Source organism: Gymnogyps californianus, chromosome 3 (assembly GCF_018139145.2).
Source record: "Gymnogyps californianus isolate 813 chromosome 3, ASM1813914v2, whole genome shotgun sequence".
Lineage (NCBI taxonomy): Eukaryota > Metazoa > Chordata > Aves > Accipitriformes > Cathartidae > Gymnogyps > Gymnogyps californianus.
The window spans coordinates 66,474,508-66,489,828 of record NC_059473.1 but is presented as its reverse complement, the minus strand read 5'-3'; the positions used below and the strand labels follow the sequence as shown (position 1 = coordinate 66,489,828).

Below are 15,321 nucleotides of genomic sequence, written 5' to 3'. Positions count from 1 at the left end.
AACCACAGAAACCAGGATGCTTACTGGAAGATGTCTAAAAACCACTGATACTTTAGTATCAGTATTAAAAGCCAGACAATTGTGCCACCCTTCTGGTAACCCTGGAGACTACTTGTACTACTCCCTGCTTTTCAAGGTTTTGTGGCCTCTAGAATTGCAGTTCTCATAACTGACTTGCTAACTTTAGATATCTTCCAAGTTTATGTCTGAGTGCCAAAAGTCATACAGAGAATAAACAACTTTATTTTATAACAGAATTACAGAAAGCAAAATATCACTTAATACAACTTCAAGCTGCTATAAATCTAATTTGGCATTTTAGCTATACACAGAGTCGACAGCAAAAAAACCCTCAACCAACCAACCCCCGCGCAAGAACAAAACAAAAATAAAAACCAAAATAATTAACAGGTTTTCTCAATGGCAGTCTCAAACGATGGTACTGTCTTATTACTTTATGAATGGAGTCCATCATACACTTTTACTCAGTATCCTAAAAACCTGCATTAACCATTAGACGAAGCATCTGAAATGTATACCTTCTCAATAACAGAAACGTCAGTTCTAACATGGAGACAGTGAGGTTTAATAGAAAGCGAGCATTCTACACATGTATTCAAATAATGGAAGTGTTGAAGTTTGGACACAGTAAGAAAAAAAGCACTAAGGTTTTAAGCTGCCTAGATCATCTCTTGTTGGAAGAAGATAAAGATATTTTGTTCTTCCTTCTTTCCTTATCTGGAATGCTGCAGACAGCAAAACGTCTGCAAAAAGTTGAGCATTGGCACCAAAGTGCAAAAATAACACAGTGCTCAGTCAGAAGAAATGTGTCTGCAACTCCTTCTCCTCTACAGACTGCCACACCATCTCTGCTCCACAGAGAGGAGTACCTTAGAACAGAAAGAGTTACAGAGATATCAGTATAAAATTTATCCAAAGAAATATATTTTTTTCAAATTTTAGGAAATGTTGTATTTTTATAAAAATCTTTGTAATGTGATACCATATATTTACCTGAATAATCTGAAAAAAAAAAATCTGTAAATTACTCCATTAAGAGATTTCACTTGAAATATTTGGAAAAAACTATATCTAAATTAGTAAAGATCCCCCTTCCTGCACAATTACCACCTGCTCCAGTGAACAATGCTTTCCAGACTTTTTTGTTCACTTTCATATAATTAAGAATTAGCTTCAAAAATACAAGCATTTGTGCAAAAGAAGATCATACCCTCTAAAACTTCATTTTAAAAAAAAAAAATCTAAGATTGTTAAAAAGTGGTTATAAAAAATAAACAAGAAAGACTGTAAGGGAATATAGACCAAAGATGTTAAAATGGAGTTTGGTATTGGCATTTAAGTCTTGAACATCTGGTCATCATTGCCAGGCTTGGTGAATTCGGTAGAGTAGTGATGACTTGGAATGATTACAGTTCTTCATGGTCATGATCATGGTCAGTATCATTTTCACTTCTGGAAGAAAAGGGAGGGGGAAGATTACATAAGCATTCATAACGGATCTATGTGAATGTCATCATCAGAGTCAAAAAGTCATTTTTTCCACATACGTTATTTTGGGGGAAGGTTATTTCATAAAAAGATGTTGCATTAACTAAAGCCCCCTTCAATCACAAGGTAAACAGTAATTCAGTTTCTATCAATGCTTGTCTTGCTTTAGTGTATTTTTTCCCTCCCCAAAATTCTCATGGTATTTTAATAGTCACCTCTTGCACAGTTTACTGAAAATTTTAATCCATAATCTAGTGCATAAATAAAAAATGAAGATATTTGTTCAATTAATAATCCCTCAGAATCAGAGTGTAATATCTCTCACTTCTATTAGAGAAAACAAGTCTATAAAAACAATATTGCCGTAGTCACCGGGCAGAGCTTTCATCGCCTTAGAAACAACTAATCAAAATTCGTGGCATGACTCCATTGCCTAAACACAATTGTCTAGAGCTGTTTCTGCAGTCCCACCCACCCTTCAGTTGCTGCTACAGGAGGGCATAGGGCTTTTGATGGTCCAAGCTGCAGACAGATATTCAACGCACTTCAGGTGGCCTGTGTTTAGACAACTAGATTTTTTCCTTAATGTTTAACTGAAAGGCATCATCAGCGACACAAGTCACCAGGTCTCAAATACAAGAGCAGCATGGTGAAATGTCTTCATATTGGTCCTCTTTTACTCTCACAAGCACTTCAGACCAAGAGCTGTAAAGCAATTGGCAAACTCAGACAAGAACATCTGACACTCTCCAATACATCGCAAACACCATTCCACAATGTATATATTTCTCAAAAAAGCAAAAAACCACCCTCAGCAGACAGAAGGAATTCTTTGTATGTTTTTTCTGAATAAAATTTTTACAAAGCAGTTAAATATTTGATGAAGGAACAGAATCAACTTTGCAGCTGGTCACTAATGTAGAAACATGGTGCAAACCTGCCAAGATTGTTTCTTCCTCCCATGACACAGTCCCTTCAAGAAAGATGTTGTAATTACTTATATGGGAAAGATTATGTTGAACACCAATTTGAAAGATACTTTTCTGGATTAAGGTAGCATGAAGAAACTGGCACATTCTGCACAAATATAACAGAAGAGGCAATCCCTGCTCCCAACACCTTTAAACTCGCACTCATTAACAATAAATGAAAAATGTGATGGTAGCACATATTACAATAGTAAATCCTTCCAAATCAAAATGATCTGTTCTGCTGTCTCAGTGTATCTTTCTACCTTAGATCCTGCTGTGTAAATGCTGAAAATACGAGAAGGACGGTTGGAGCATGCATGTTTAATGTTGCTGTGTACCAAGGGACCAGTGAAATTACCTAAACCACAGGCATTCTCCTTCCTACAAACTAATAGCTCTCTCAAAAGTGACGTGGCTTTTTCCAAGCCCTTCTGGAGCATTTATGTGATGTGAGGACTCATCCACATATCCCTGTCTCACAGGTCAGTACAGTTCCATGTCCTCTCCTGTGCTTTCAAAACAGAGCAGGAGCATACATGCTATACCCATTTTCAGTGTCACTGAGCAACAAAGCTACAAAACAAATCCAATTGAACACTGAAATAAAGGTACAGTGAAAAAACATGCAGAGATTTGTGCAGAGTTCCTAATTTTTGGTGACTTTTCCCCAATCCTCCCTCACAAACAACCCCCCCTTTGTTATTTCCACAGTTTATAATATTATATAATGTTACAATAATTTAAAAAGTATTAATGTTATGACATTAATATCCAGGTGAGTGTTGACCTAGCGCTTCCAAACTTGATCCATGTTGTTTTCCTGGTTTGTACAGTTATGAGCAAAAATTATTAATTCCTTTTTCAAACACACAATAATCTGACCAAAACTGAAGAAATTTTCAGGGGGCAGCTCAAACTTAGCTCCACTGCAATGTAAAACCTCCAGCTTCTCAGCAAGCTCAGAGGAAAACTGGCCAAAAGGTAATTTATAAACTCACATAATCAAAACAAACATTGTAGTTCTAGCACAATCTGTGTGAGTCCAGGAAAGGCAACTGGAACCACTTGATGGAGAAGGTGGATAAACTTTCTGTCTGCAGGCAGAGGGCAGGCATCCTCCTCTTATCCTTGTGGACTTCTCCATGGCATTCAACACTTGCTCTATGCAGTGCTGCGGGTAGCAGGAGTTCAGGATAAACTCCCAGAAGAGCTGATGTGTGCAGTGATGGGAACCAACAATTCTGCCAACAGATGAGAAAAACTCTCTCCCCAATACCTCACAACATGCAGCCTCTAACTGATCATATACATGTCAACACTTGGCAACGTATATTAGCTCTCCCTTTCCTCAGCCACATAGGCCCCTCCATTCCTATCCAGATGTTAAAGAAACAAGACACTTGTGGGTAGATGAAATAAACTAAGGCTTTAGCCTACGTCTTTCAGCTGAAAATATGCATCTGTAATCAGTGACTAGTTCAGGAAGACTGAGGTTCCTTGATAATGGTCATCTTTCACAGAGTAGCATTCAGTAGGTGCACTTCATATCCTCTCAAACTGATGCTTGCATCTTTTCTCCTCTGGATCACAGCAGTGATACCCGACAGTGAAATCTTCAGCTCTTAGGAAACTCAGGCACAGGAATAAAACTGATCTTCTCAACATGAGAAATTATCAAGATGATGTGAAATACATTCTCCTCTCTTTATAGTAGCTTACATCAAATTTGGAATCAAGTCAGTGTCTCATTTTTCATATATTCCTGGCACTTCATGAATAGCACTCAGGATATGTGAAAGTCTCCTGAAGCTGCAGGATGAAGTTTATGACAGGCAGTTTCCTTTGGTAAAAAACTTCATTTGATACTAAGGGAATGCATGCCTCTACAGGACCTAGAACTCTCTTTTCCATGGGCCACAACCACCACTGTATAAATTACTGAACTGAGGAAACACGAATCACGACAACTCTCATTTCTTTAAAAAATACAAAATGTATTTCTTTTACCTTGTCTCCTCCTACATTAACATTGATCAAAATGCATATTAAAAGCTTAAAGTTGTACTAAACCAGTTTTCCCTCGAGATGTGCCAATAACACCTCTGCTCTTCTAGCTAAATACAGAGACTCATCAGTAGAAACTAAGATGTCTCCCAACGAAGGCTTAAAACATTGCTTTTTAAACTTTATTTATTTTTAAATCTCTCCCATTGTTATTTAACCATTCCCAAATGAAACCTTTTCCTTGAATCTGAATCTACAATTAACAAAACCATCAAGTTCAAAAAATCTGAAGCTTCAGTTTCATGACATCAACCAGTGTGACAAGCAAAGGAAATCTGAAGCTTTATACACCCAAACGGTTAGTGAGCTTTAAAACATTAGCCTACAACCAGTGCAACAGCAGATTTATTCAGTGTTCATTCTGATCTTTCTATTGAATACATCAAGTAGAGCAGGGTTGGTGTTTTTTTTCTTTTTAGAAAAAGAAATGAGGCCCTCTCTAGAAATGAGGGCCTAAGAAACTGACATTCCTTCAAATACCTCTTTCAACTGATAAGAGGCTTTAAAACTTGAGTTTGCAATGCATTTACCTCCTTGCTTGGGAAAATGATAAAAGGTTAAATATTTCAGTGTGCTTAGGATTAAGAATTAGCTGACTAAATTAAAATGTTGAAGTTTGCCCTTTCACTACTGGGAACTGCACATAGTCTTCCCACTAAACAAGCAAGATGTAAGGCAAGGACTGCAATTGTACAGGCAAACAGAAAAATGTGACAAATGTTTTGCAGAAATAGCCCAAACTCACTTCAATATAAACTACAACAACTTGACCAAACCATAGGAAATGCCATGAGAGTACTGTGACAAAAGTGGGAGACATATACAGGGAAATTTGCAATTAAAATTAATGTCAGACTGGGCTTAAGATAAAAATTCTTACACTAACATTCTACTACTAGCTCCTGTTTCAACTCACCATTTTGTGATAGCATATATCAAAGTCGCCCCATATTTTTCAAGCCTTTTATTACAGAACGCAACAGAAAACTGATGCTGCATTTTCCTATGTTAATTATATGCATAAGCTTACCTGAAGTATTTGCTTGAGGGCATTTTTTGTTTTACTCTTCATCTTCCTCAGCAAGTTCAGTTTCTTTGTGCACCACCACTCTTGTGACGGACATGTCAGGGTGCTGTTCTTTGGCTTCTTTGATTGCCTGTGCCAGAGCCTGCAAATGTATTCAAAGTATGTAACTCAGCAACAGCAAAAGGACATTCATGTGGGGCCAGAGAATGGGAGAGTAGCATTGGAAATTTTGGTTATAATTGTTCAGAACTCTAAATTCCTGAACTTGAGAGGGCTCAGGGCTAAAAAAAACCCACAACCAAAAACCAAAACCAACCAACTCCCAAGCCCCAAAACACAACCAAAAAAAAAAAAAAATCCCACTATGCTAAAAATTTACCAAAATTTCCAGGAAGTAACAAATAACCATAAAATTATCCTGTAACTTTTCTAGCTCATTCCAGGAGACAAAAAGTATTCTTATACCCCAGAAGTTTTTGAACTTCTGCAACAGATCTAGCAAATAAAGATTTAACAAGAACGTACACAGTACAGAGTTCCCTTCAGTTTCCTGAACAAAACAGAAAGATACTTTGGAATGTGTACTAAGTATGGTACTGGAACTCTGGAAGAGTTTCTTTCTCAGCACAAGAATCTCCTTTTTCTCCTTTTACTAGTTTAAGAGAACTTTCTCTAGCTTAACTCAGGGAAGTGTAAATATAAGTATTACTCAGTTTCTCATAATCCCTCCCCCACATTTTAAGAAATTTTATCTTCTTAAGAGATGTACCAATATACACAGCTGGCATCTGGAATAGATGATCGTTGTAGGTCCCTTCCTACTGAAATATTCTATTCTATTCTATACAAGGCTTTACAGTCAACCACATAAGAGCACCCTCTGAGGCAGAACAGGCAAAAGAGCACCAGGGATCTTCTCTTCCTTCCCCTGATCTAAATCTTATTTCAGTGAGCTGTAGTACTGTTGGAACCCAACACAAGGAAAAAAAGAAGAAACTGGAAGGCATTCTGAGGCAACAGTAAGCTCACTGTTCACCTTAGTATGAACCACAACTAAAAAACCCGCAAATATACTAGAAGGAGCAAGAAAAATATAATGCAACAAAAAGGTTTATCTTAATTTAGAAAAGTGACAATTTCCTGAGCGATAGGTGGTAAGTGGGAGAAGAAATAACTAACTCTGAAGGGAGACTGGAAACACCAACATTAGCCACCTTAACTATTATATGATAATGAATTTGAAGCCCTATTAAGGAAATATGTACAGAAGAACGCACAGTGTGCATTGGTACAATACTGATGTTTGCTGATGTATTAATCCTAACAATTTTTTATTTGTCTTTTACAATATGCCAAGTGTAATCTCTGTAGTACAAATGAGGATTTAAAAGAAAGTGGCTGCTGAGATTTAAGAATCGGTGTCTATAATCAAACCATAAACAATGAAAAAACTTTAAGTCTCTAATTGTTAAATTACAACAAGTAATACAAGCATTCGTATTCTGAAACTCCAAATTATAATATTATTTTCCTATTGAAAATTGTTTTAGTGATGTAGGAAGCTAAAAGACAAAAGAATAAACATGCAGCACATAGTTTGTGCATTTAAAGAGCTCCATATCCACTGAAGAAAAAGTGGTAGAGATTTCTCAAATCTCTTAAAAGCTGCTCACTGCTGCTTTAAACTTCAGTGATTAAAATTGTATTTTGTACTTCCTTTTTTATAATTTCATTTTTTACTTCATTACCCACTTATCTCAAAACAAAGAAGGGCTTAGAGAATTGTCTGATATACTAAAGGTATTGTGTGACCTTTCTAGACATCCAAAGTACACTGAATGTGTGTCAAGGCAAACAAGAGCCATGCCTGATGCTGAACAGCCCTGTCATTTAATTATGAGTTTCAAGAAGAGATTCAACTTGTCAAGAACCACTTTCTGGAGGAAAATCAAAATGTGAAATTAAGTTCCCCAAGAGCTCTCAGTATATTACAATTAAGAAGTTAAATTAAATCCTGTTACGTTGATTTGTGTATCTTTCATACAGTTAGAATTGGATTCACTGCAACTTTATGTAGAAGGTAGACTTTTCCATTTGTATTATCCAGTGACTGTTGATCGACTTTGTTACTATAGTTTCTTAGATGAAAAACAATAAAAAATGTGTAATCATCACTACAAAGAATAGACAATTGCACTTTCTCAATTATTTTCCCATATACTGCTTAAATTCAGCCTTCTTAATTGGGCAGGTAGAACTGATTTTAACCTTAGTTTCTAAGACATCGTAAAATACTGCTTTGGTACTGATAGAGACGAAAGATACCTCACATAAGATTCCAGCAGATCAACAATTACTTTTGTTATGCAGAATTCTATAAATACAAGTCAAAAACTATTTTTTAAATTTGAGCCAGTTATGCTTTAATGTATTTCAAAGCTTGCAGTCAAAATGAGTGCTGTATTCAGATGTTGCTGAGACAATGCAGTAGAGACTCCCATCTATCCAGATTAATGTATCAAAATAAGATTATTTTAGTAATGCTCTTCCTCCCAAATGGCAAAAGCAGCACTAAACAAATTGGGTCTCTTCCAAAAAAAGCAATCCCTTTAAAAATAGTAAGAAATCCATTCACATGATCTGTGATGCAAAATTACAAATGCTGGAGTTTTTTCAGTTATATTCTAAAGGCTCCTTATTCACAAAACACAATTGCTTAACAACTTTGCCACGATTACCAGTCTCAGGGTCTTTCTATGTCCCCTTATTCAACTTTCTACCTTTCTCTTATTTCAGGTTTCTGAAATATCATCTAGATCTCACTGGACTACAAAAAGCATACTGTAGTTGTTAACAGTTTACATACTCACCTCATCATGGTCAATATCTGCATCTCCAGTAATGACAATGCGCTTCTCAATTCTTGTTTCTGATACCCCACCTTTTACCATCTACAGATGGCACAAAAAAAGAAGAAAACATCCTTGTAATTATTCCATATTGCCACAAAGCACTCCTTTCTGTTGCACTGAAGCAAATAAATTTCTGTGACTGAGTTGCAATTAGTAGTAAATATTCTTGGTGCTAAATCATCCTTTCCTTTTTCAGTCACGCAGTTAGTCACACTCTAGTAACTGCTAAACTTGATAAAAACCAAGCAATAGAGAATTCCTTCTGTTACTGGAGCCTAAGTTTAAAGAGATCTAGATATGCAGACAAACTGGAATTACAGCTTCTTCCACCATATAAATCTGGCAACAAGGAAATTCTAGGAGTCTCTTCTTTGATTTCAACCCATCTATCATGGGCCTCTTCTCAGTCTCTGAAGAACCCTATGCCATTAAATACAAAGATGATCTGGTTTTCAGTTCTGCTGTTCGTGGACCATATATTTTCAACGTATTTCACATTGTTGATGGAAATAATTTTGTGCTTTGTTTCTTCGTTTCTTACTCTAACGATTAAAACATTTTAGCTTATAGAAAAATTCTCACAGAAATAACATTATATGCTTTTTTTTTTTTTAAATCAGCCTGCATAAGAGAAAAGAATAAACTACCAGTTAAGATAACACTGACTATATTAGAAAAGATCCAAGATGATTCTGTTAAGAACACCATTAGAATATTAAAACTATTTTGGCAGGTCCCTTTATCAACAATGAACAGTTTGGGATCTAAAATAGAAAGTTAGTTTGGAAAATTCAAACAGTCTTTTGAATTGACGATAAGCAGTCGGTAAGAAAAGATAAGGACCTGCTGCATTACAGTAATCCCAGTAATTTTTTAGTAGAAGCCAAGACTGAAACCATTTTCTTTAATGGTTCCTTACAAAAAGCAGCATTATTTGACATCTGAACTTGACAAGTAAATGTTCACTTCCCCCTCGCCTTCTAACTGTGGTAGCACAATTTATTGAATAAAGACTTTTTCCTAAAATGGTGGTGGCTTCATGATTCCAAAAGGGAGCAGGAGACTGAAAAGGACCTGTTGACTAGTTTGTATAACAAAACACACACATTTTAAATTCTGAGCTTACTTTATTTCCTGTGACTTATCTGACAACTTTCCAACATCATCCTTCCACTGTCATTCTAAGAATACAACTTTCAATCTTAAGAATATTTCAATCTTTAGAACATATATATTGAATATATATCCAGTGAGCAGTGAATTATTGTTCCATTCTGTGATGATGTGAAACTTCTTGTCTTGGGGGGAAAAAAATCCCAAACTCACAGCTTACATTTGCCTCTTCCCTTTTGCTTTACCCTAAACAATGCTTTCTGTAATTTTCTTGGAAAACTATGTTAAGAGTTCAAAGACAAGAGTTCAAAATTGTGTTGCTGGGGCACACCTAAAATTTGATAAATATTTACATAAATTAATAATAACAATCATCATCGTGATCATCACACTTTGGCAGTTCTAACATACTCTGGCACGAAACATTACACGAGACTGAAACAGATGTGATGTCCTGTTAACGCTGAGTTTTCCTTTCCTTTTCAAGCATGGAATGCAGAGCATATAATTCAGCACCAAAATATGCTTGCAAAGTAATCTAGTGGTATGATCTGTTTTTAAATATGCTCTAAACCTAGCAGGCACAAGGACCATCAACACAAAGGCTGAGAAGACATTGTTTCAGTTAACCCTTGTAACTGATGCCATTAGCAGGGTTTCTGTGGACCTCAGATGAATCAGTTACACTAACAAAGATTCTGTAAAGTATCAGTGAGTGATGACAGGACCGAAACTGTAAAAATTCAGGTGCATACACATTTGTCAAACACAGAAATAAGATCTTTATGAAGTACTAAAAAACCTAATCATATTTTTCTCCCTTTCCCTGTCCTGTTCCCAGATATTCCTGCTTATTCATTAGGGCTTCTCTGTTCAAAATCTGTGTACAGAAAGAATAACTCTCACACATGCCTGGAATGAATCCAATCCATTTCAAGTCAGTTTTCTTCAGTAAATTAGCAGATATATGAGAAACTTAATGTAAGACTTTACTTTGAGGGTTTGGCCTTTTTTTTTAGTTCAGAGAGACATTACTGTATTTTACCTTTGTGATGTGTGTAGTTGTGGTAGTAGAAATTGACTCTGATGTAATTGTCTGTGCACTCAGCAGCACACCAGCAGTGCCACCAGCACTGCCATCAAACTGTAAGGGAAAAAAAAAATAAATGTTTTTTTGTATTTTGCCATTTAAAAGCTTTGTTTTCACAGGAGAAAAGGCTGGTTTTCTTACTAAACACATACTTTAGTTCAGTTAGAACTGAAATCTAAATAGAAGCCATCCAAGTTTACCAAATCATGTAAGACTGTTGTTAGGGTTCATTCTTGTGGAAAATTTATGATCAAAGTTACATGTTCCTTTCAGGAGCAACGAGATATTTTAATCAAGTTTCCAAAACTAAAAATGAGTTATACATTTGCAGACAGCAACTAAGTCCTTATATATATTAAAAAAAAATACTTAGAACTTCAGAAGTAATACTGCTTTGTCTACAAACATTTCACTTACCTAATTCATAGCCAAAGTATAATCTTAGCTGCTAGAAAAAAGTATAGGTTTTTGAAAAGCATTTTTTGGACATTATCTATTTTGATCTACAAGTAACTGGAATAAAAACCAGCTTGCAAACAATATAATAACCCAGCCACCATACCTGTGGAGATTCATATGTGATAGTTTTAGTTTCTGTTTGAACAATTGGAACTTCTTTAGTGGAGATTTCAGTTCTCTGTGTGGCATCTGAAATGGTTACCATCTCTGTTTTCACTACTGGAGGCTGTGGTGCAAGAAATAACCAATCAATTCAAAAGACAGAAGAAGGTTTGTAGAGTGGACCATGAAAACACAACCAAAAACTCACAAAAATCATAACAATAAGATAAGTATTTGACTGTCTTCCCAATCAAAAAGCATGCAATAAATAAGCAAAGTGAAATGAAGACTAATACACCAGCCCTCTAGTATCTACATAACATGGTAGGAAAATCCAATCTCTTAATAACCTTGCCAAAGTTCTGTGTTTCAGCCAACAGTACACATCACAGAAGGCAACTGATGAAACCAAGCTGCCACACAGGTATTGAAAATGTGTAAAAGAGCATCATTAGGGGAAAAAAAAAATCTTAGTTTGCATAAAGAAGCTGATAGCTAGCTCAGATGGCTAAGCTTCATATTAGAATTAATCTGGGAAAATACCTATCATTGCTCAGTCCAACTGCAAATAAGGACTAGAAACTCCAAGGAAATTATGTAAAAGTTTAGCTTTTTAATATGTACTACTTCTGGAACAGAAAAACTACTTTGACAATTGGATTTTAAGCAGCCTACATTCAATGTAATAATTCTGGCAATCAATGGCTTCTTTTGACAACAATCCTAAAAAGCCATTTTAACCATTTAGAGTTAGCTAGTGGTGTTCTCTGCAATATCACAATGAAAGCAATTAACCAGGGGTCTGTAAGCCAGTGAACTTGTGACTTATCTTATTGGAGCAGATTTTAAATATATTTAAGAACTTAAAAAAAATATATCTAGTAAAGCCTTTTGATGTTTTTCTAGATGCATCAGTTGCTATCTCCTATTGATTTTGGATGCACATGGGGGAAATCCCAGGAAAAAAAAAAAAAAATCCTTTCTTTCCCTCACACACACTTGCACACACAGCAGCCCTTCTCCCCTTCCTCCAAACTAGCTATGTTTTTAGGAATTGTGGGTGCCTGCAACTTCTAAAGGTCTTATAAACTAATTCTTTCACATCATTAATCAGAACACCTCTGTATGCAAAAGACAACAAAAGAAAGAAGGTAAGTTGTTTGGATTTAAGTGCAAAGATAAAAATAATTGCCACCATTACAAGAACAAGCAGGTAGATAATGAGGAAAACACCCACCCAATTGCTGGAAAACTCAGCAGAAGATCATGCCAACTTTACAAAGAGATGCATCCCTGTGCTTCATTTTTACCCTTTCTGCTTCTTTATAAAAGTTTGCCCAGTAATGAACTCTTCAACCTTGTTTGGCTTAAAACAACTGATTGTGACTGGAACCCATGCATGCTTCCCTAAAGATTTACTGCACTAGAAAACTTCATAGTAAGATTGTGATATATACCTCATCCCTTTACAATGCAGTGCTCTCACCTATGCAATTTCTAGCCATATTTATTCTAGTCTATAAGTCCATAACATTTTTTAAAAGGAAAAAAAAAAACACGCAAGAAAAGCAGTGAGTAATGAGGGGAAAAAAAAGGAACAAAAATTTGTGATGGGTGTTTTCTAATTTCAATTGCCAATAGCTTTCCAATCACAATTACATGTCATGGACGTGTCAAAAACAATTGACAAATAGACAAGACGAGACTTAAAACATTGGAAACATGTAAATAATAAATATACGTTATGTATGTGCATATAAAATAAGGGGGAGATAAAAAGGAGATGTCAGTCTTCGGAAGGTTTGCCTTACTGGTGATTCTCACTCAGTTCTAGCAAAAAGTCAGAAACCATAACTGAAGGAGACAGAATTTCACTGCTCATCAATGGTTTCTCCTTCCAAATGATCTGAATCTTGTTGGATGCCTGAAGAGCTGGAGGAATAGGAGAAGAAGAAAGGCAGGTATATTTTCACCCCAAGAAATATCTCTGCTTAATCTAGTTGTCAAACTGTTCTACCATTTACCTCAGAACAACAAATTATTTGTGGTGCAACATCAATGTCAACATGAGACACATCTCCATTAAGTTTGAGCTGTTCTTCCTCTTTTTCTTCACCTAAATCTTGCTTAATTTCCTCTGACAAATTCTTCTCTTCTGTAGCTATGGTAACTGCATTTTCCTGAACCAAATCTTCAGCTGTAACTTGTGTGTGCTCAACTGGTACGTTTAGTTTACTGCCTTCTGGTGTGGCTTCCACATGCTGCATTTTTTCTTCATGTTCTTTCCTTTTCATGTCTTCCTCTTCTTCCTGTTCTTCCCTGATGACTTCCTCAATTGCCCTATGATGTGGCTGGTATTCTCCCACCTCTTCATCCTCACTCTCACTACTACTGCTGCTGCTGCTACTATCTGATGGCAATGATGAAGAGTCCTTTTTTGACAGATGCTCCACCTTACATGTTTCCCCAGCATCAGTGGCAACTTGCATTTTCCCTTTGTTGGTTTCGTCTACGACTAGTGTTTCTTCTATCCCAACCTCTGCCTGCTTCTTCTCCTCCACTATGTCCAGAGTCTCATGTGAACTCTGCACAAAAAACATGGATGAGGAAAAACAAAAGTAGAGTATATGAATAAATTAAAATGATGGAAACAAAATTAGCTGATGGCTGGTTCATGTCATGTAGAAGACAAAAGATGGTTGTGATGGTTAACTGAAAAAGGAAGGAAAGAAAGAATGAAGATGGATTGGAAGAGTTAGAGCCAAGTTTAACTATGGAAAAAATCAGTAGAACCTTATCAGCATCGCTGACTCCAGTACAAGGCCCTTCTGCTCTGGAAGCATGTCTCTGTGAAACAAAAAGCAATCAGAGGACAAAAATCAATGCATAACCCTTTTCAACAGTGGAACATCCTCCAAGCAAGCTTTTAAGAATGTATATACATGATACTAGACAGATACTGTGTATTCACTGCAAGATTCACATAGAACTATGCTCATTTCCTTCCATTTCATTGAAATATTCCATTCAAAAGTAGGTAAGAATTATAGACATTATTAATTAGAATAAGAATTTAATTATGAAAGACTGAAAATAAAAGCATGAATGCACTGGCCAGTGATGCTAGGCAGTTATTTCTCACAGTTAAATCAGGAATTAAGAAAAAATATTAAGGGAAAGTAAAAAAACCCAACCTATTTAGCATTCTACTATCAGTTTATCATCATACAGAATAAAAAGACTTTATTGTAAGATTTTATTAGTTGTTCATCTTTGGTCTGTTACTTTATGAAACTTAATAGATAACAGGAGGGAGATTGTTTAGGGTGGTATGTTGTCAGAATAGCAATACATGATTACCAAGATGATCCCATTAGGATTCAGTTTGGAGCCAAAATGATGAGATTAAAGCAGTTATATTAGTATTTGTTCCGTAACAAAATGATCTGTGATGGATACCGCAGAAAGCCCACCATAAGTTATGTATTAGGTAGTTTTTTTGATCTAATGTATTTTTAGTGAACGGTTTGCAGCAAAATTTGAGTTCAAACGATAAGAACACAAAAATCAACACATCATCTGTGACTTAATCCTAGCTTTTACTGCTGTTTAGCAAGCGAAGAGCCTCCAGAGTGTAAGCCAGCATTCCTGGTGAAGCTTAAACAAGGACCAATTAACACTTCTGGAGTGTTGCAAATACGGAATTAAGCGCTCTAGCGGGGTCTCTCTCCCCTCTAACGCAAGCAACCAGCTTACCGGCTCCGATACACGAGAAGGAAGCCGCCGGCCACCTTTCTGGCATTGTTAAGGCTTTGGGGGCCGGTGACTAATCTTGAGGCGGGACGGGAGCCTAATCCCCGTGAGCACGTAACCCGCTCAGCCCCTACCGTTCCGAAGGCGGCAGTGCAGGCGGGAGGAGCCCAGCGGCGCGGGGGGGGGGAGCACCTGGGGCGGCGGCGCGGCCGAGGCGGCGGTCTCTTCCCCCGCAGCGCCCTCTGCTGGCCCCACGCTGGCGGCGGCGAAGGGCCCTCTCGTGCCAGCGCAAAAGCCCTCCTTACTAAATAAAATGGACGT

At 36.7% G+C, this 15,321-nt stretch overlaps 1 protein-coding gene across 2 annotated transcripts in view; it reads right to left on the bottom strand.

Annotated features, from left to right (window-relative positions):
- Positions 1-223: 223 nt before the first annotated feature.
- The window catches only part of EPB41L2 (erythrocyte membrane protein band 4.1 like 2), a 128,778-nt gene continuing 113,680 nt past the window's right edge, over positions 224-15,321 (bottom strand). The window contains exons 15-21 of one of the 2 annotated variants that reach the window (XM_050894514.1): positions 14,041-14,094; positions 13,272-13,832; positions 11,249-11,371; positions 10,642-10,740; positions 8,442-8,522; positions 5,575-5,713; positions 224-1,473 (exon numbers count right to left, since the gene is read on the bottom strand). In XM_050894514.1, coding sequence (XP_050750471.1) covers positions 5,606-5,713; positions 8,442-8,522; positions 10,642-10,740; positions 11,249-11,371; positions 13,272-13,832; positions 14,041-14,094 — 1,026 coding nt within the window. In that variant the 3' untranslated portion in view covers positions 224-1,473; positions 5,575-5,605. The remainder of the gene's footprint in view (positions 1,474-5,574; positions 5,714-8,441; positions 8,523-10,641; positions 10,741-11,248; positions 11,372-13,271; positions 13,833-14,040; positions 14,095-15,321) is intronic. The other variant, XM_050894512.1, reaches the window with a different exon arrangement.